This window comes from Juglans microcarpa x Juglans regia, chromosome 2S (genome assembly GCF_004785595.1).
Source record: "Juglans microcarpa x Juglans regia isolate MS1-56 chromosome 2S, Jm3101_v1.0, whole genome shotgun sequence".
Taxonomy (NCBI): Eukaryota; Viridiplantae; Streptophyta; class Magnoliopsida; order Fagales; family Juglandaceae; genus Juglans; species Juglans microcarpa x Juglans regia.
In genome coordinates this window covers 31183153-31206566 of record NC_054597.1, presented here as the reverse complement: position 1 = coordinate 31206566, position 23414 = coordinate 31183153, and the positions used below count along the sequence as shown (strand labels likewise).

Below are 23414 nucleotides of genomic sequence, written 5' to 3'. Positions count from 1 at the left end.
AAAACAGCCTGATATCTCTCTCTCACACACACATGTCATGATTTATGGCGATAAGTTCGCGTGCCACTATCCAAACAGAATCGGCACGCCTTAAACCATTGCCCTCCTCTTTCTGCTTTCTTCTTTCCTGATCACCAGATCCTAGGACTTCCTCTCTCGACAATTGGTTTCTCTTTCTTAGAGTAGTATAGAGTATAGACTTGGGAGGTCAAAAGCTGCCTCTACTCCCTTGGCTTTCTGTGGTGTGTTTTAGGCTGTTAAATCATATTATCTCTTTTGTAATGTCGCTATCAAATTATTATAGTTATCAATTTAGATCCAATTTCAAAGATAAATCGTAATTTTTCTTGTTATAGTTATGAAGTAGGTAAGTATCATATAGTTATTTTAAAAAAAGTATAATTTATTATTAAAAAAATTAATTTTTTATATAAATTTTATATTTATTTATTTTTTTAAAAATAATTATACGATAACTACACACCGTACCGTCTGGATATAACTGCACCAGTGATAGTGTATAAAATGATCATTTTACTTGATATTGCAAGAGGAGTGATAATTAATTGAGAAGCCATCTGAATATCTTCGGCCCCACGTGTCTCGTTGTAGCAAAAACATGCGTAGTGGTAATATGAATTAATCAAGGACAGGGTAGCTGCTGGTCTTTGAGAGTACTCTTGATTAAAGGTGCGCACAAAAGGACATATTAGAGAGATATAGAGATATATATATATATTCTACTCATAAGTGAGATTTTCTTAATGCTCGGCAGGCCATATTGGCCACTTTTTAATTTTTTTTAAAAAAAAAAAAAAAAAAAGTAGACACGCTTTCTCAAGAAATACTAATGCCAAGAGAGTATTTGAATCACTATACTAATTTCCTCCTATTTTTTTAATTTGATCAAATATTATTGTTTTGATTGCAGTCAAGAACTTGCATGGAGTTTTTGTTATCTTGTAACTTCTTTTTTTTCCTTTTTGCATGTTTGGTAGTACAAACATTTGAATTTTCTTGAGCATTCTCTTGGAAAATGGGGTTGGTAAGTGTTTCAATGTCTCTCTTACAGACATTTTGCATGAAATGAGGGTGGAGAAATGCAAAAAACTTTTTTAAGCTAATTGCAATGTGAGAAGGTGGGAATGATGGGGTGTGTTTCGATGATGCATGGCAATTAGGCCGAAGTCACTTGTCAGCTTGCGGAGACAAGAAAGCCACCTCTCTGTACACGAACTCCAGTCTCTCTCTCTCTCTCTCTCTCTCTCTCATGCCCTGTATCCGTATACATGATACTTCTCTGTTCACACATGCAAGATGCTTATCGCTTGCCTCCTCGAACCTCCCAAATAAATTTTCTCAGCATTAAGTCATGAAAGGAAGAATCTTTTTCATACTTTCTGAAAGATTGAAACAATGATGCCAGACCAAAGCATAACCCACAAGGCAAAATATGGACATAAGTTCACCGATTTTTGGGACATAAAACTCACCTGAACCGACCCTGCATGCATCTGACTTTAATATAAAGATTAATTTCTTGTACATGACTTACTTCTCAGTGCAGAAAAATATCATGATGTCTAGCTGGAGGTTCAGGCATGCAATGCTTACTATGCCGCAATGGCTCTTGAAAAAAAAAAAAAACCAATTCCATTGCCATCGCTTTTGGATGAAAGGAAAACCGACAACACAATTAAGCTGAATATATTCTTGGTCGAAGCTGTAATGCAAAAGAACAGCCTAATCATGCATATTCATTCATATGTAAAATGCATTCAGGACTTCTGAATTCTGATCCTTTATTTTTCCCAATCAAATAGTGGCATATTATCATTACCATGACCATAATCACGTCTCATGCTCATAAAGATCACATCTCGTCTAAAATCATTTATATCCCACAATCTTCAAATTTTGTTTTCAGCCAAAACGTTTCCAGCCAAAGGATGAAAGGCAATCCCAAGTGTGAAATATGTATAAAATATCTGCACTGTCATAGCATTCCACAATAAGAATTGAAAGGAACAAACAAGAGACAAGATTTTTCAACTTCATCTCACCAATGTAGAGAAGTTAACAATGTCCACCCCCCCCCCCCCCCCCCCAAAAAAAAAAAAAAAACTTCCAACGAATCCGACCTAGGCGATAAATGTATTTTATAATGCAATTTCTTTGTATAACCCTCGTTGGGGAGGGAGGAATCTAACATATGAAATATGAAACAAGAGTATCTGTCACAGAATATCACCGGAGGAACCCACCAAAGGCGTCGCAGCATAGTGCTGCAGGTTAACATTTTCCAGGGAGCCAGTGTAAATTGAATTCTAAACATGGATGCGTGCGTGGATGCGTGGGATCACGGGTTCACAAAGTAGACTAAAAGAAAGAGAAAAAGTCATACACTGGGCTGAACGATTGATTACAAAAGACAGCAAGATCACTGAATATTAAAAAGAACTACAGAAGATGCCAAGATTTGTCATCTATAATCTGATCTCTCAATTTGACTAGAACCTGAAGTTTTAATGTTTGCTCTGAGTTTTAATTAATGTAAATAGGAAAGAAAATTGAATTCGCATTTCATTCTAATCTGCAAATCGCCTGCAATGGGAGTGGGACTATAAAAGGCCCTGCCTTGTAGTTTGAAACAAGAACATCCTATATTGCGAAGGAAATTTCTATATGTTTTCACATGCTTCCTAAGAACCTGTAATCCTCAGAGCAAAATTTGACAGCTGACAGAAGCAGCAACACTGAGCCATTTGAGCTAGTTACCTCCGGTAAAAGGAAAACTTTCATGCAGCAGCTTCATATACTTACTCTCCTTTGAGTTTATTATAGGCATATAAACAGGATCCAAGAAAACCAAGGGATTGGCCAATAACATTAAACTGGAAGAGAACATGACAGAAGCTCACATGAGAAAATAAGATTGAAAATGGCAATGATGAGAGCATCGCATAAAAATAAGGTTTATTAGAGGTTTATGCTCACGTACTTATCAAAAAAAAAAAAAGTAGAAGTTTATGCTCACCAAATCAAACGGAAGCCCGCCAAATAGTAGCCAGCCAAGCCCAATAGTAATAAGATCCTATAACAGAATTGGGTGTGAAGGAAGCATTTATTGAGAATAGCTGTGGAAAGGGTACAAAGTTGCAAAATATATATGGAACAAAACCAGAAGTTGGCAGGCTAGGCCAAGGACTATACTCACTAAGGACCATAAAGGTAGTGCACAAAACCAGAAATTATGTTTGCAGCCATATACTAATGCCTTATTCAACTAAGTGAACATAATGAGGCTACCAATTTCACCAAGTCAAGTTGGCTTTTAAGAAACAAATTGAACCAATAGCCACAAGATCAGCATGTCTACCAAAATGCTGGTGACTTGGCTTCGATGTGGCTATTGAGACTTCTGGTAACCAAAATAGGGATCTAAAGAAATGCATGATCTAGTATTTGATAGATATATTTCACTTGTTTAAAAACTTTTGTTGGTTCAGATGGTCCAACTGACAAAGTCGGGCTCACCGAGCCTGTGGCAGTTGACTTCATATATAAGATGAAACAATCACATGGAAGCCACTGACTTTGCAGTTCAAACTCAGTAGCAATGCACCAATTTTCATGAGAAGAATGATAATATATATTAACGCAGGTACATCAATATTAAAACAGATTCATGTCTGCTTCTTTGCAGGGTATCAAGAAGTTGGAAATAGATATTGAATACCTTCAAATTACCACAAATTGTCTGAGTGAGTGCTGAATTGAGAGTGGTGTTCAAAAATACACAATAGTTTATTAAGAAAGCCATAATGCAGGAAAGAAGCATCACAACCTGCAAAACATTCAAATGGAGAAATTTAGAAATTAGGCCAATCAAAATTCACCAATGCTATAGCCCTCATTTGGAGAGCTATGGGATTAATATAGCCTGCAGTGGCACCTGATTAAAGTGTGAGAGGCACAAACGGAGCATATATAAAGATAAAAACTTAGGTCTTCATGGAACCAGCATGACAATGTGTGTCGGAGTCATAATCTTGATAGAGAAGTTTGGAGGAACCAAGATATGTTTTATCACGAGATATGGATGTGTTCTTTCCTAGAAAGAAGTTTGAGGGGATGCGATTAGTATCAAAACATTCTTGTATCTGAAAATTTCAGTCCAAAGGACGGCCTCGTCGGGGCATGATCTTTCAAGAGCTATATTTTTATGTACTTGGACTATCAATTCAGATGAGAATACCGACATTATTCAAGATTTGTAGGGGGTTGGGGGAGGGGGAAGGTTTACAATAATATGGGGTAAAATTAAACAAGCTTAGTGATAAACTAGAACGGCTAGGGTACTGTTGTCATGGCTACACTTTATCCTCAGATTGTAAGTTGTTTGAGTAGTAGGTGTTATAACAATACTTTTGTTGCTGAAGAACTAAACAGGAAGCATTATTAGGCAGGACAGAAGACCTGAGAGAAAGATTGATTAAGAAAAGGAGCACTTTCCGGCTGAATAACATAATTAATGAATAGAATGTAGTCTTAAGAAGAGCAAATCATATGCATCAAAGAACTACCACAAAACAGGAATGAGGCAACTAAAACCATGCATTGTTGTTGATAATGCACCTGAAAACATCTGAGCATAACATTCTTTCTGTGATAAAACAAGCACCTGAAAGCCAGGGGAGAATATATGAGGGAAGTTTAGTGCCACTTCTAGGTCTCCTCTGATTGATGTCAAGAACAGCAAGATTGGTCCACATATGATTCCTACAGAAATAGCTAGATTTTCATACTGAGCACGGGCGAGTCCAAATAATTTCTTTCACAACAAATGAACTAAAGGTCATGAAAGTTTGTTAGAACCCTTATCTTACCATTGCACCACATAAGACCAAAGGTATTCAGGCCACTGGACTTACCTGAAAGATCGAGGATACACTGAACTAATGAAAAGGAATTCTTAACCGCACAATACCGGAGACATAAGAAGATATAAGAATGAGTACATTACCAATACGAGCTATCAAAGCTAGATATATTGCTGTACAGATGTTTGCCATGAAAACAACAGCATAGGCATAGACATCAAATGACAAATCCCGAGCTCCAGCAACAAATGCACCAAGTATAATTATCCCCACACTGATGAAATACATGGAATTATTCAATTAAAAAATGTGCAAGATGAATTACATAGTTTTCTTATCATACATATTAAAATGATTAGAATTTGTATTTTGCAATTTTTTTTCATATGGCTGTCACTTATAAGCAAGTGTGACTTATGTCTATTTTCGTAGAATTAATTCCTTTTACTTACCAAAAACATTTTCCAAGATTGACACAATATAAAAGCACATTTAACAAAAAAATAAAGTTAAAAAGCAGATTAAGAAAAGAAAAACGAATGAAATACCTAAAGAACAAGCCCAGCAATTATGATCATAATCCCAAAAATTAGTCAAATGTGCTCCACATAAAATAAATTTAACATCCAACATAAATCAAATATACTTACAAGGTAACTGAAGAAATCCAGAAATCTAATATTAATGATATTATGCGTCTATGCATGTAAAAGAACTACTACTAAAAAAAGTTCAGTGGATTCCTACATTCTTATCCAGCACCAGATCCACCTTTGGTCAATGGTATCATAGCCAAATCAAGAACTCTAATTGATGGCTAATGCAAATATGGAAAAAGATAACGGACTGATTTCAACTCCACACTCACTGTCGGGAGAGCCAAGACTACTGAGGTTAGGCTTAACCTTCAAAATGAGTTTCTGCCTCTTGCAGCTCAGGCCAAAGGCCAGCCAAAGATTGATGCCTAAACTCAAAATCTTAGCTCAATGCTCACATTATTCAACCAAAGTCTTTGGCCTTTCTGGTTCTTTGAAAACACCTTAAAAAAATACCCTCTTCGCAATTGCAATCATCTGTCCCGTGTATGGTGAACCTTCTAATCAATGTTCCCTTGTTTTTCCCTAAATTGAACCATAATCTTAAACAAAATACCTCCATTTATCATCTTCTCCCATCCTTTCCCATTGTATTATTGCAACTTATCTGTTTCATTGTCCTTATTTTACTCATTGTTTCTAAAGACATTCTTCCGATTAAGAAATAGAAGAAGCTTCTTTACCTTTAATAACATCTAAATACTCATTCCCAATCACTGTCTCATCTTTATAGTTTTTTAAAGATGATCAAGAGTCTAGAACTGATTATGACATTATTTAACATTATCTCTTAATAGATATCAGTGCTATAATCTATGTATAACTTAGAGAACTTTAGGATGACTCACAATATTTGAAATGAGAATTTACAGAGATTAAAATCTTGTTAGCTTGAATTAGTTAGATTAAGCCTACAAAAAAGTTATTTTTCCTAATACGTTGAATAGATTTGAGACATTCATTTATTTGATAGGTAGTCTCATTATTAAAAAAAGTCAAAATATTAAAATACTACTTGAACCCTTTTCTCTTTGATACTTAGCTTGCATGCACACTCATGCATACAGTCATGCATTAATCTTGAAACAGCACTCAATTAACCACTTTCTGGCTTCCAATAACATTGATGACATGATCATTGTGAAAAACTACGAATACCAAAGGTTGCATACCAGGCAACAACAGAAGGGGAATGCTTCTGCCCAGTCAAGAGATACTCCATAGTCATCGTAAAAGCCACGGTGGTTCGCCTGAGGGTGGTGTACATGGGAACATTTATGCTCCGTACAGATTCCATTGAGACCAGCTTTACCAAAAGAAGATAGGCAGTCGGCATTCTTTAGAAGATTATGGTTTATACCAGGGGAAAAATGTGAACTATCGTATATCATCATATACATACCATGTAAAGCAAATATGATATTGCAAGAGGGAAAGTTTGAGCCAATGTCTTAAATGGTACAAGGGTTGCTGGGTTGTATGTAATGCTTTGTGATTCATCCATTGAAAAAGAAATGATCTTCCAGCATTTCATTGCGTAGAGAATTGAACATGAACATAGCGTCTAAAACAACCATGAGATAAAAAAAAGCTCCAATTAGTCTAGTGAAAAAAAACAAAAAACAAAAACAAGAAAAAAAAAAAGAGGAAAATTGCATAAAACAGTTACTCAGCAAGCATCGCTGTTGTCAGGCCAGAATGAATTAAAATCATCAACATTTATGTGGCACATGGGACACATGTTTAAATTTTTTAGTTTAAAAAAATGAAAAGGATCATCAAATTTGAATTGAATTGAAATCATAATTTAAAATAAGTGTTAAGTTCATAGAATATTATTAGCACAAGCAACTTAATAGTTACAACTCAAGGATATAAAGCATGGTCAATAAGACGATATTAGCAGATGAACTACCTGAAAAAGTGTGATGACATTTGCACGCGGGAAATTGTAAGAAGAAAGGGCTGCTTTATTGAACATTATCAAGAGAACTGCAGGATGGAGGACAGCATTATCATTTTCATTTTCACAGAATATGGCTACAAACGGAAAACCTATTAACCGGTACATGGTAAAGTCAGTAGCCAAAACCTGGCACAAGTATTCAGACCAAAGTCTTCCTTCTCTCACTGTGAGACTGAAGTTACTTAAAAAGCAATAGTGGAAACACCATAGGTGATAGCCAAGTTTAAACAGATAAAATGAGCTTCGCTGTAATTAGATTAAAAAATCTTTTAAAAGTAATCAAGAATTTTTTTCACTAAAGCAATTGGCATAGCCTATGTACACAGGACATATACAAGAGAGACACCCATGCATGATTAACAACCAAATATAAAAATCCCTTCTTTTCTATCCTTATAGCATCCCACTACTCACAGACAGAATAATCTACAGTTCATATGCTGACTTATACACATCTAGACCAAGACACACTTACATATGGCCACGTAGAAATCAAATTGGAACCCATAAAGAAAAGCAAAAGGGCAAAGAAATTGAAGGAATGGGAATCAATTACTAATTCTCAATGTAACCATCCAAACACTGTATTGTTGCTCCTCCAATCCTTCTTAATTTGTTACCCTCAAAGCGTAAATAAATCTAGTAGATATTACTTTACTTTTCAGGGCTAACTATCTCTGTGACTTTCGTAGATCAGATAATTTCTATTAAGCCCTTCATTTTTCCCTTTCAACCTCTTTGTGAGGAAATATAACCAACTCAATAATGTAAAATTATTAGGTACTTTTGGAGCATAGATGATGTGATAGTCTCATCCTATCACAAAACGTCATGCCATTAAATTGCTTATGTGAGTTCTAATTTTTAATGACATAGCATATTGTAATACAACGTTAGTACCACTAGTCTGTATTCCAAGACTACCTCAATAATAGTGACTTTTTTTTATGCCATAGTGTTTGCTGAATCAGTTAACCAAATTTCAACCTGAGATATTTCATAAGTTAATTTCCGCTTCTCAAATTTAAGGAAAGGAACTGATATTCATTTCTTCAAAGCGTTTTCACCTTCTTTAGGCTGCATCTGTCTCAATATAAACTGAGTTAACTATTCAAAATTGGTTTCCATTGTCTGGTTGAGACCAAATTAAAGAAAAAGTATCCAAAAATATTGTTGGGTATTTGGTTTGTATGTCACTTATTTATTTGATCACCACTATCCAAAACGGTAGTGCCGCCCATTGTCAGGTTCTTCAACCACCGAAAAACTGTTGGAAACTGTCCTAATCCCGTCAGCCACTATCAAGTCCCAAACCTCCACGAGGAGCCAGCAAATGCGTCGTTGCGACGAGACAGAGGGACGACGGGCGGCAATTGGTCGTCTAGGAGAAGCGATAGCATTGAGAGGAGAGGTTACATTGGAAGCTAAGGGAGCGGATGAAATTTAATTACTCTGCAAGAGTGAACAAGCATGGTCGTGAGAGTTACGCGGGGACAGGGGCTATAAGGTGGCCCGGAAAATGGCTTACGGCTCTTGAGAGAAAGGTATTCGAAGAGGGTTGATTTTCCTGACGACGAACCTAACATGCTCTATAACCTCAATTTTCCGCCCAACCAAACATACCAAGAGCTTAAAGCCAAAACAAACACAGCCTTGTATTTGGGTCAAATAATTTTGATTAACCAAACCACTATACGTCCAAAAACAAATCTTGACGTCATTAGAACTAACTTCTACATCATTTTCTCACCAACCAAGCAGAGCGTAGCCAAAAAAAATATTGCTGACCGACAATGAAAATATATATACCAAAAAAAAAAGAAAAAGTCACAAACAAATAATGCAGAAAGGATAAATGAAAACGAAGTGGACTGTGAGTAGTGGCGAAAATGACAAAGGGAAAAAAGGAACCTGCAGAGGCCATGTAAGAGATGGCAGCATAGGCTCCTTTTCTGGTCATGGCCGAGCCTTTACTGCGGCTTTCTTCACCCTTTGAGTGATCAGACACCGGCAGTTTCTGATTCTTCACTGTAGCCATGGCCAAAGCACCAGGTAAGTCTCTCTGTCTGGGTACCTCTGAATACTTAGCATCCATCATTCTCTGAATTCCCAAACCAGATAAAATGATTGACACAAAGAAGAAAGAGATGTCCGAGAAAATATTCCTCTGGAGTCAAAAGACTGCGACTTGATTGGGGATATGTTTTTCTCCCTTACATATATGCAAAGCACATTGTCTCTTGCACATATGTACGAATCCCACCCACTCACTCACACGAGATAAAAGGTGCAAGAATCTCCACTACGATCCTTCACAGAGCCTCTCAAGGAAGACAATTAAAGATGCTTCGCTAAGCTTCCCTCGACAATCAATTTTTTCCCATAATAACGTTTTTGCAACGTCTGAGAATTAATTATTTATACGACAAAAGAGATCCATTTGAATTATGGTCAATAAATAAGGAGATTTATCTATTTATTTCTCGAATTGATTATCGATTTATATATAAAGAAAATTAAATTAAATATTTTATTAAAAAACTAGAGAAAGATAGAACTTTTTGAGTATGTACAGGGCAGCTCATGGAAAATAATTAAGATGCTTAGCTAGGCTTCTAAAAAATAGAATATTATTCCCTTTCAAGAAAATAAGAATATTATTAATAAGGATTTTAAAAAAAATATATATTATTTTATGAATAAAGTCGAGTTTAAGTTGGGATTCTTGGGAACATAGAGTTGTAGCGTGGTATATCTGAGTTATTTATTATTAATTTTTACATTTTTTAATTATTGTTATTATTTTTACATTTTTTGAGTTAATTACAAAATGATTTTTGAGTTAATGAGGAATTCTTACGTTACAATTCGAAAACTGACTTGGTCAAGTGGCAAGTCAATGCATGGGATTTTTAACATTAATTAATTGCATCGTCCTTGACGTTTATGCAACATAACAACCAACGAAAAACGACATGCGTATAAAATCTCCACGTCATTTTAGGTGTGCTACCTGCCCCGTAGAGGCAGGGTAGCCCCTCGCACCCGCACGTGCAGGGGTGGGATTTTCCATTCCGGCACCCATTTTCGATGTGTGGGGGCGGGGCACCCCATCTGGATACTAGGGTCTGGGGGCGGACACTCCAGTCGTCTATCCTGCCTGTTTTTGAACTATTTTGAGTTCAGAATTTAAGTAAAAAAAAATTAAAAATACAAAATTTAATAATAAAAATAAAATTTACAATAATAGAAATCATTAATTATATACTATTAAGTTGTAACTATTAACTAATAATTATAACTAAGGTATTAGTATGTTACAATGATAATTAAGAGAAAACTACTACAAAATTATAAATTCATCTAAAAATATTACAAATTGTACTAAGATCATAAAATCTAAAACATTAATAATTTAAAAGGAAAACAAATTAGATTCATAAACATGAAACAAAAATTAAAAAATAAAAACATATATTAGAAATGTAAAAATTACAAATATTAAAAGTACTAACCAAGATGAGAGTAATCATTGGGTCTTTAGGAAGTTAGGATTAAGATTTGGCATATGACATTGAGATTATAAAAGTTAAAATAAATACAAGCAAAATAATTATATACAAAAAATTATATAAAATATAAATACAAAAAACAATTAATGGACAAATTGTGCAAACCAATGACGGATGGCAATGGTGGGTCCAATACACACGAAGTCATACTGCAGCAGAGCTAGTCGTAGACGCCGTCTCATGTATCGCTATAACAATTAAATTTGAAACTAATACCGATTAAATGAATATAAATAAATTAAAATAATAAAATGAAATTCACAATTACCAGATGGTCCAGATCCAGGCTGATCACCACCCTCCTCCTCCTCAGCTTCTTGAAAGTCAAGAACATCTGGAATATGAATTGAGGTCTCGTTGATCCAATTCTGCATGCAAATTAATGCATCTACAGTGGTAGCAGATAATAAACTCCAGAATGGATCCAATATATTAAGGAAGATACTGCAAATATCTTTCTGCCAACTCAGACTCAACGGAAACAATGAATATTTGGCAGATTTTGTGCAAGCTTGAACAATTTTTATTTTTTCTTGTAAATCTTATAGTATCATACGTTGTAACTTACCTTACTTAACATACTTAGTTTCCTTGTATATAAACTGATCATGTATAGCAAATGAATTTGAGTTCAGAATTTTTAAAATCAAAAGCAGTGTTATTTCTTTACATGGTATCAATAGAGCCGGTCTCCAATGAGATTTAGTTCCTTCATTCTCAGAAATGGCTGTTATTTTTGGGTCCTCTTCTTCCTCATCCTCTAATAATCCAATTATCACCATTAACGCTACCATCACCATCAATGAAAAATCACTCTCGTTACCTTTCCTCAATTGAGAGCCCAATTTGAAACACTGTTAATTGGTTATGATCTCATTGATTTTGTAAATGGCAAACATCCATGTCTTGCCATTGATGAAGCCAATTCTGCTATCTCCAAAGCAGGGAATTCCCACTGGATTCACCAAGATAAATTAATCCTTCATGCCATTATTGCTTCCACTTCCAGAGCCATTACTCCTCTCCTTGCCTCTTGCAAAACATCTCATGAGGCTTGGACAGCTCTTACCCGTCTCTATGCGGGAAAATCTCGAACACGTGCAATGCAACTCAAGGAGGACCTCACAGTGAGCACTCGTGGCAGCTGTTATGTCACCAAATTCCTCCAAGCAGTCAAGATAATTGCAGATGAACTTTGCAATTATTGATCATCTTGTTTCGGATGATGATCTAACCCTTTACATCTTAAATGGTTTGGGTCCCGAATTTAGGGACATCGTCGCGCCCATTCGTGTTCAAGATACTGCACTTAAGTTTGAAGAACTTAATGACCTTTTGGTTGGTCATGAAAATTACCTTCGGCGGCACCCAATCTACACAACACTTGATTGCCACCGCGAACTATAGCCATCGAAAAGGGGCATTTATCGGCAACAATGGCACTGCTACTCAGCACCATTCATCTTCCCACAACAGGGGCCGTGACAATAAAAAAGATGGCCTTCAGAATCAGGTTTTCGAAAGTTCAAGCCCAAATGTCAATTGTGTGATCAAATGGGCCATACGGCCAAAAACTGCCCCAAAATTGTTTCAAATGACCTCACTGCCAATTGTGCAACTTCTTCAAAAGGCAGAGATCAAAAATGACTTGTTGACTTAGCTGCGTCCCATCACATGGCCACTGGTCTTTCAAATCTTTTAATTCATTCTGAATATGATGGTACTAATGAGGTGGTAATTGGTGATAGATCAGGTTTGCATGTATCTCATGTTGGCTCGTTATCTTTTGTGCATATATGTGCATTGAGCCCAACACACATCGTCTCTATCAATCGAGACATGTCCTATTTGATGAAGGAACTTTTCCTTTGTCTGACCTGAAATTTACGCTTCCAGATATCTCAAAATCCCTTTTCTCCTCTATTGAAAAGGAATATATTATGCTGCTTTCTCTATCGAAAACCCCCTCTTCACCGCTGCCAACTGATGATTCTCTATGTTTGGGTATTGATCATCCTCCGTTGTCTTTGATGGAGTCCTCTCTTCTGGCAATCCGTCCTCAGGTATGTGTCTTTGTCCCCTATTCCTCAATTTCGCATAAAATTTCACCATCAAACACATCAGAAATTAGTGAACCTATGATCCCTCAACAACATGCATTGCGCACGCACATTATGGTCACTCGTTCAATGAATAATATTTATAGACCAAAAAAACATCTTTTATGGTCACAAAGCATCCAATACCCTCTTCCTTGGAACCCACCAGTGTAAAGGAGACCCTTTCTGATTCTCGATGGCGTGATGCCATGTCTTCCGAGCTAATTGCTCTTATGCACCATGATACATGGCAACTAGTCCTACCTCCAAAAGGGTGTAACATTATTGGATGCAAGTGGGTCTTTCGAATCGAGAGACTTGCTGATGGCTCAATTGATAGGTTTAAAGCAAGACTAGTGGTGAAAGGTCTTAATCAAAGACATGGTCTTGACTACAAAGAGACTTTCAGTCCTGTAGTCAAATCAGTTACAATTTGTCCAGTTTTATCTCTTGCTATGATGCATGGTTGGTCACTCAGATAGCTCGATGTAAACAATGGATTTCTTCATGGTCATCTTACAAAGAAGGTATACATGAAACAGCCACCAAGCTTCATTCTTGAGGTTTCTCTACCAAAACCTTCACTGATGTTGTGTGACAATCTTGGTACAACACATCTTAGTTTTAATCATGTTCAGCACTCAAGAATGAAGCACATTCAAATAGATCTTCACATTGTTCGAGACTTGGTTCAGAAAAATTCCCTTCATGTTCGTCATGTTCATACCAATGATCAACTTGCAGATTTACTGACCAAACCTCTCTCGTGTCAACATACAGATCATCTCAGAAACAAGATCGGACTCATTGATGGTAGCCCATTCTTGTGGGGGCGTATTAAAGAAGATATTGCAAATATCTCTCTGCCAACTCGAACTCAGTGGAAACAATGAATATTTGGTAGATTTTGTGTAAGCTTGATTTTAGGAACAATTTTGATTTTTTCCTATAAATCTTATAGTATCATACGTTGTAACTTACCTTACTAGCATATTTTGTTTCCTTGTATATAAACTGATCATGTATAGCAAATGAATTTGAGTTTAGAATTTTTAAAATCAAAAGTAGTATTATTTCCTTACATAATATGCGCTCTCCGGTGTTAAAGGCCGAATATGAGACTACAGTGTTAATAAGGATGGCCAAAATATTGCGAGCTATCTCTCCAAGGACAGAATACTTCATGGCATGACTCTTCCACCAAGCTAATATATCAAAGTCTCGTGCAAATGGTTGAAGGTCTGTTGTCAAGTATCTGTCTACCGCCAACTAAGCCTCTGTAGAATGACGGACTATGGGGTTGTGCTTCAACCTCTCACCCCAATCCAGCCTACACTTTTTCTTAACCCTGGCTTCTGGAGAAGGTGGGGTGGTAGGTGTAGTTGTCGGAATATTACTACCCTTGAAGACGGTAAACTCATCAAACAATCTAACAAGGGTTTCCTTAACTCTTTCCTCAATAAGCTCTGCCCATGCATTCCTGTGCGTAATTCTCAATCCGTATACCATGCCATCAATCTTAAATTTGGAGTCAAGAATAACAGCTACATATAACAAAAAATTAAACCTACTGAAATCTCCCAAATACTTGTCATACTTCACCCTCATCATCAATGTCATCTCTCGCATCCTAATATGGTTACTCACGCACATTTCATCCAATTATTCTCTTACCTTACATATTTGTTGACAAAAATGAGTGATGTAGGGTACAAAGTATCAGATAGTTTCGTTGCGACCTTATAGAAAAGCCTAAAAAAATCTACAAAAGTAACAACCACCCCCCAATCATCATCAATAGGCTTCCCCAATCCCCCATGCTTATCAAAATATATGACATATTGAATGTCTTCATCACCTAATAATGTAAAGACCAACTGATATTCTTGGGCTACCTCCAACATCAAGAAAGTTGAGTTCCAGCTGGTAAAAACATCAATAAAGAAGTCCTTCTTGGATGTTTTGCCTGCAGACCTCACAACAACCTTGAGTTTATCCAATCTAGTAAGAGAAGATCTCACAAATCTCACAGCAGTTCTGACTCGGGCAATCGAGTCATCAAGATCTTTCAAACCATCAGTCACAATTAAATTTAGAATATGTGCATCACATCTCACATGCAAATACTCACCACTCATGATTGTCTTATTTGCCTCTCTAAGATAGATTGAGACATCGTTTGATGAAGCATTATCAACTGTAATGATCACTGTCTTGACATACATACACTTTACCACAATAGTTACACTTAACTTAGGGGTTATTAGGGTCACCACCCTCTAATTTAGTACAGTGGGTCCATACTATAGAAATAGGTTTCTTGCTTTATGGGGGCAAGGGGGCAGGCTCGACAGGGCAAAGGTCCGAAGGGATATGTGTTGGGGTAGGGGTATGGATAGGGGTATTGGTAGGGGTAGGTGTACGAGAGCTACCACTACAATCTGACGGATTTTCCATTCCCCAAAATTGACAAAAATCTAAAATGAAGCAACATCACATCAAGTTCAAATAATTAAAACTATGCAACAATCACTCAAGTTCATTAATTAATTCTTTATTTTCAGAAAAAGATCAACATAGAGTCATAAACTAATCTATTTTGTTATAAAAAAAATTCATGTAGGTACAAAAATGCTCATCTAATATATAAAGATGCATTTCATTGTAATTAAGAATTTTCTAAATAACAATTTAATTCATGCAATTTACAAATTACTAAGCAAAAAATTATTGTATAAAAATCACGCAAAGGAAGTGAGAAGGCAGAGAAATAATAGGCCAATAGGCTAGGCATGTTAAACAATATGAAACATTCAACAATTTGCCACATTGTCACATTATCATTCTCTAAAATATAAATTAAGTTTTATACTAACTCTACTCTAATCTAAGGTAAAAATTAACGGTTATGATATAAATTAATATTTATATAAATTAACAATTTTGTTTTGTCTTCTTACTCTGGTTAGAAAATGATAGTTTATGATGATATAAAGTATAAATTAACAGTTATGATAATTTAAGGTAAAAGCTTAAAACCAGATCAATGCATGAATAGTATATATAAATCAAGAGTCATGAATGATGAAACGTGTAATATGTAGATACAAATTACTCATTACAGACCAGGAAACCCTAAATTAAAACTCCTAAATTAATTTAAGGTTTTGGATTGGAACCTTAAATTAGCTTAAGGTTTCAATATGAAACCCTAGAGAATTTCACATCAAAGAATTTACAAATTACAATCATACAAACACATGCACAAATCAATCTTTCATAGCACACAATTCACAATCTCATCCTCTAACTCCTCAATTTAATCCCATCCTCCATAATTCATATTCTATAACTCAAAAAATAATAATAATTAATCAAGAACGAGCCACGGGCACGGGGCACTTACCTTCGACTACATACAACGGCGACGACAATGCTATGGTGTGCGACGGAATCACGAATGAAAGGAGCGGCACCGAGGTACTGGGTAAGGTACAAAGGTTTATAATTAAAACCTATAATTATATATAATTATATAATTTAAACGATGTCGTGTTAAGGAGTTAGAGGATATAATTTAAGTATTATATTATATTATAATTTAAATTATATATAATATAATTTAAGTATATATAATTATATTATATATAGGTATATATATATATATATATATATATATATATATACACGGGGGCAGGGCAGGACGGGGGTTGAGGCCATCCCCCCCGGCGACCCTCGATGGGGGCGCCATATGCGGATGGGGGATCCGCCCTGTTGCCCATCCCTATGTCATTTGGAGAAGGATGAACTTGGAGCAACCTCGCAAGAATGACTCAATAGTCATCTTTAGATAAGTGGGTTTAGGTTATATTTGGATGTTAAGAATATCTAGATGATCGAGTTTTATTTATGAATAGCAGTGAGTTAAAATATTTTAGTGGGTTTTGTAACAGGTCGAGAAATGATTTGTACAAGTTCCACGCAAGCCTTTATGAAAAAGTGGATCTCACCTTAAAAAAGTATAAAAAACCTATTCTTTATTAGTGTGACTCACTTTTTTATAAGATGTTTGTACGAGACTTGTCTATTTGGGGTTTGTGTCTAGCATTACTCAAAAGTAGTGGATCTCATTAATGATGGTTTGTTTTTGTAGTGATGGAATAATAATAAAAACCCCGTCAATAAATAGTGTTGAGTTAAGATGAAATAAGTGAAGTTATTTTAGATGAAATAAGTTATGTGTGTTTGGATGGAAAGTATATCCATATGTACAAAACTATATCAAATTATTTGAAATCACCTTAGTATCCAATTTGGCCCTTAATCATCTCACAGTGGCTTGCGATGGTTTTGGCTACCCATTTCATATGGTGGATACGGCCACTTCAAGAAAATGTGGCTTGCAAGTAAAATTAGATAATGAGTTTTACCCTTTAATTTGAAACTCACAAGAGGAGTGATAGTGAGGGACGAAGGAAATCAATGGAAATGGCTCTACTTGGTGCTGCATTGTTGGGAAGTCCTACTGGATGTCAATTCACACCCCCAAAGAGAAACAACAGATACTGGCTTTCCATTGGGATGAATGGTGACTATCGAGTATGGATGGAGGAGGATGAAAATTAGAGGATGAAGATGAGTATGAGAAACCAAGGGCTTCACTGTGTGGATAAGATGATGGAAACCTTGTGACATTGGGACTACCCAATCGATATGCATGGAGACAACGAGAACCGATCTAAACCAAGACAAATGAAAATTGTGGGGGGCGTGCAAAGGAAACAACAGGAACCGATCTAAACCAAGACAAAGGAAAATTGTGGGGGGCGAGCAAAGGAAACAACGAAAACCAAGTGAAATGGAGGATAAAAGAAAACGAGGGGGGAAGTGCAAAAAAAATCAAGAGAAAGGACTGGAAATGGATGGGAAAGAGAGGAATTCGAGGGAAGAGAAAGGGGTGGTTGGTTGGAAGAAATAATAAACACATGTTTGAGTTTGCTATAATAACCCATCAAATATGACCCCAAACCACGTTTCAAGGTCTTGGGGTAGGATCCATGACACTTAAAGGAATGGCTCACATCCATCCTTTAGACAAGTGATCGATGCCTTTTGAGGGTAAGGTTGATAGGGCTACTCCATGATGGGTTGCAATAACTACTCTGCATACGGTGGTTTTGGTCACCTTGTAAGAGTCACTCTTTTTGTAAAATGTATCTAACAACCATGAGAAGATGTGATTCACAACAACTACTAAACACATGCGAGGTGGTCCGTGACATTCATAAAAGTGAGTCGATAACCATCCCCTAGCAAGGTAGATTTAGACTATGTTTGGTTAGTAAGGTCTATCTCACTATTATTCATAAACTATTCACTACTATTTATAAAATATTCGCTTCTTTTTTACTACTATTCATTACTTTTTTACTATTATTCACAGATCATCTGAGATTAATTCAACATTCAAACGTAGCCTAACTACATATAGGGAGGTGGGTTGGACTTAGCCATCTTACAGTAGCTCATGACAACCATCCCATATCAGGAAAGTAACTATTTTGTTAGGACTATATGATGCAATAAAACACCCCAAAACAACTCAGATTAACTTGTTAGGATTCAAAAACTATCTCAACTCATTTCATTTAATCATTACAACTTTTTCAAATTTTTAAATAAAATATAATGAACAATTCAACTTTTTAAAATTTTTGAAACAAAAATTATATTAAAAAAATTATACTATAATAATATTTTATTCAACTTTCAATTCTTATCTCATCTCATCTCATCTCACTATCCAAATGATAAATATAATCTCATAGAATCAAAGAAAGGAGAATGTTTGCTATTAATAATAATATTAAAAGTTGTAACAATATCATTAATAGCAATTTTGTAGTATAAAACTCAAATGTGCCACTGTCGTTCTTTAACTTTTCATAATAGTTGTCTTTTTTTTTAACGTTGCCCAATACTCATATTGGTTGGGTTTGGTTTGTTTTCATAAATTTTTAAAATTATCTCATTATATTTCATTGAGCAGTACTATACTTATCAAAAATATGTCTCGAATAGGTATCCTAAAAAGTATATTTCACTTTTTTATTTTTTTTCAAGTATTTTTTTAATCATCATAAATATTTTTTAAAAAATAAAAAAAAAATTCATAACATCATTAAAAAACACTTTATTAATCACTAAGTAAAAAAAAAAAAAAAAAGTAATTCAAGACACTTTTTGGGTTCCAAATTCGGGACCCAAAGCATTTCTCTATTTCATTTCAGCTCAATATTTAAATACTATTTAAATATAAATACTTTTCAGTTTCAAATTTTCAACTTTTTGATCTAATCATTACCTAATCATTATAATTTTTTTAAACTTTTAAATAAAATACAAAAAAAAAAAATTCAATTTTTCTAAATCTCAAAACAAAAATTATATTAAAAAATTATATTTTAACTATCTTTTAACTTTATAATTTTTTATTAAACTTTTTCTCTCTTCTTTTCTAAATTTCATAAAAATTTTAACACAAATTATTTCACTACGATTCATAAATTATCTAGTTACTATCATTAAATTTTTTATCTCATCTCATTTATGTAAGCAAATCTTGCCGGCCTTGCATCCTCAAAAAATGGCAAGGGTGAGGATAATTTTAAGAGATGCATGGTAGGGAGGCGGAAAAGGAAAGTGAAGTCGATGACATAAGTTAATTGCTATGAGGGATACACTGAGCATTGTTTTGGATATAAACTCCATTCATAAACCAGTTAACTCCCATATTGGAAATGTGGCTGTTACACTTACAGAAATGCTCATGATATTCGATCCTACAAGGTGGCCCATACTAAGCAGAATGGGGAATGACGAGCTAGCTCGACAAGCTTGAAACGTACAACAAATAGTGGGATTCCTACCTGGATTTCATATCTAATTTGAGTGTTTTCTTCAATTGGATTAAAATAATTATTCTTTTATTAAAAAAAAAATTGTTCAATGCTAAATTTCAAATTAGATAGAACAAAAAAGCTTGAGCCTAATTTGGATAGAAAGAGTCTTTCATTTCATCTCATCTTATATCTTCTCAGTATTCAAACATCACAAATACAAAAACTTTTCAATTTTAAATATTCAACTTTTTCATCTAATAATTACTTAATCATTACAACTTTATCAAACTTTCAAACAAAATACAAAAAACAATTCAACTTTTTCAAATCTCAAAATAAAAATTATATTAAAAAATTATATTTTAATAATAATTTAATTTTATAATTTTTTATTCAATTTTTTCTCTTGAATTTATCAAAACTTCGTAAAACATCTTAATTTAAACATTCTCACTACTATTTACAAATTATTTTATTATTATTTACAAATCATCTTATCTCATTTAATTATCCAAATCAATCCTTAGTTTAGAAATCAATATGTCTATAAACTTATGAAGTAGGCCACGACAAATAGTTTAGTATAATCATCTGTTTATTTCCAAGATGGTTCTTACTTTGGTGGTAGCATTATAGTTCAAATTCTCCTTCCTTCTAACGCCACTTCAAAACAATTTTAAAAAATTTTTCATCCCAAAATGATTATAGGCATTATCCTTTTTTTTTTTTTTTTTAAGTAAAACTAAATTGGATTATGAAATATTTAATTATGTTTACTGTTAAGGGCGTAATAAAGTTATGCAGAGATGCTGATAATTATAATAGTAAAATTTGAGATATTCTATTATCAAGCGTGGATAGAATATATTATTACATCATTTAAATAGTATGATTTGGTTTATAAAATTTAAAATTTATCTTCTAAATCAAATCATTTTATATAAATATACACATGCTCAATAATAGAATTTTTAATTATAATAACAATCTTTATCTAATGGGAAATATTCTAACTATAACGAAAAGAAAAATGATTTATACAAATCTCAAATAGACAAGTCACATACAAATCATTATAAAAAAGGAGACCCCACCTAAAAAAATGAGTAAAAAAACTATTTTTTTATTAATAAGACCTACTATTTTACAAAGAATTTATATGTAATTTGTTTATTTGAGACTTATACCAATAAAATATCTCACCAACTTAGAACATTCTCAATCTAGTTCCCTAAAACATGTTTTTTCCCTAAAACATAGGGTTTGTATTTTGGATTTTCTCTAAATACACGCTCCATCCGGTTCCCCATTTTAAGGCTTGCTATCGAGGATGCTACAGCGGAACTATTGTGCATCTTCAATCCTCCCTTTCAGTTTCATTCAGTACTAGTGCCTCTCTGGTTCGAACCTCCTTGCTACAACCATCGTTCGCATTCCCATCCGCAGCCCCTCCGTCGTTGTCTCCGATAAGACCCACGCACGCACGCACACACACACACTCTCTCTCTCTCTCTCTCTCTCTCTCTCTCTCTCTCAACAGGATGCTTTGCACTGATTCATCTTCTTCCTAACAAACACCTTGCATGCTTCATTGTTTACATCCATCGATGTCGTGCTTTATCTGTGATTTAACGTTGTGATGACTCTGTGATTTATCGATGCTGAGTCGTGCTTTACTTGATTTTGTTGGGTTTGATTTTACACCTTCTCTTGGCTTGTGATTTATAAATTTGGGTGTTCTGCTACTCAAACTTGTAGCACCAACTTGAACCTCTTTCTTCTATAGAGTTGGGGCTCTGATTTTCCCTATAGGTCTCTCATGATCTGTTTAGGGTTTGCCATTTGTGTATGCAATTTTGCATCCGTATCGAAGATGCGGATTTTGCAGACTGTGAATTTGCTCTAAGTGTTTGTGATTCTACTGCTCAGTTTGGCCTTTAATTTGATAGCCACTTTGACGCATTCATTATCTTTGTTGAGAATTATTTTTCATGCTTTCATTTTCACAAAGTATACTTACCATTTGGATATGTGATTTTGCATCCCTATTGTTCTAATTTTGTAAGCTGTGAGTTTGCTCTCACTCTTTGTTATTTTGTTGCTCAATTTGGTCTTTAATTTGATAACCACTTTGATCCATTCATTATCTTTGTTGGGAATTATTTTTCATGCTTTCATTTTCACAAAGTATACTTGTTACGGGGAGAAAAGACAAAAAATATTACTGTTTGAGAAATGATAAAAAATGTTATTGTTTGAAAAATAACAAAAAATATTATCGTTAGATAAAAGATAAAAAATGTTACATTTGGAGAAAGGACAAAAAAGTTTAACGTTGGAGAAATGATAAAAAAAGTTACCATTGGAAAAAGAACAAAAAATGTTATCGTCATCATATAGAGAAGATGTGTTACCGTTGGAGAAGGGGAAAAAATATTACCTTTGTAGAAAAGGACAAAAAATGTTACAGTTAGACAAATGGAAATAAAATATTACCGTTATATATGCAGATAAAATTATATTAAAAAATATCATCGCGTTATAAAGTACACATATTAAAAAAATTATTATTTTTAATACCGATAATAGTTTGAAAACTATTATTGTACTTGAGAAAATAAATCGTATAAATATTTATAAAATTAGTAGAATGTGATATTTGAAAATAAGAGAAAAAAATAAAAAAGTTAATAGTTAAGAATGGAAATGCAAGTGAGAGAAAAAATTAATAAAGAAAGAATAGAAGACTATTATTTTAATAGAATATAAAAATGATAAGGAATGAGATGTAGAAATTTTTTAAAGATGAGTAAAATTTATGATAAAATTATAAAAAGCATTATTTCTAGCTAAAATTCAAGAAAAATTACAGAGAACCAGATAGATTGCTCTTAGAGCACTCTAATTGGATTAGCTAAAAGTTAAATCCATTGAGTATTTAGCTATTAGAGAGCAAAATATGCTCATAATAGATTAGCTAAATTCTTACAGTGATTTTCAAAAGTTTTTCGAAATTTGAAGATACTGTACATACATCAAATATATATTTTATTAATTATTTCTGTATCGCTTTCTTTCTATCACATTTTTTTTTATCACAATTGGTATATTAATTTGAGTAGTAATATATTAATTTAATAAGAATATGATTATTAATTAATATATAATAGGTAGAATAGTAAAATATGATAAAATAAAATAAATTAATAATAAAAAAATTAAATATTTTTGAAATTATTAATTATTCATTACTATATAATGAATAAATGTATAATCTAATGTGAAGATTTGATATGAATAATCAAAATTAAATTCATCTTATATTATTTTATTATTATATAATAAAAAAGTAACTATTTCAATATAAAAATTTATATAAATTAAATAGTTAAAAAT

The 23414-nt window shown here is 34.0% G+C and overlaps 1 protein-coding gene across 2 annotated transcripts; it reads right to left on the bottom strand.

The window, feature by feature from the left end:
* Positions 1-2389: 2389 nt before the first annotated feature.
* LOC121251424 (UDP-N-acetylglucosamine transporter UGNT1-like) lies at positions 2390-9818 on the bottom strand. Of its 2 annotated transcripts, XM_041150679.1 has the most exons (11): positions 9663-9818; positions 9357-9546; positions 7395-7471; positions 6882-7043; positions 6652-6785; positions 5027-5157; positions 4890-4934; positions 4685-4782; positions 3740-3847; positions 3038-3094; positions 2390-2894 (listed from the first exon to the last, which is right to left on the bottom strand). In XM_041150679.1, exons 2-11 carry the CDS (start codon positions 9541-9543, stop codon positions 2820-2822), a joined length of 1074 nt encoding a protein of 357 aa, XP_041006613.1. In that variant the 5' UTR covers positions 9544-9546; positions 9663-9818; the 3' UTR covers positions 2390-2819. The 2 variants fall into 2 exon arrangements, with proteins under 2 accessions (XP_041006613.1, XP_041006612.1); XM_041150678.1 differs by lacking the exon at positions 9663-9818 and having other exon boundaries at positions 9357-9656.
* Between the last annotated feature and the right edge of the window lie 13596 nt (positions 9819-23414).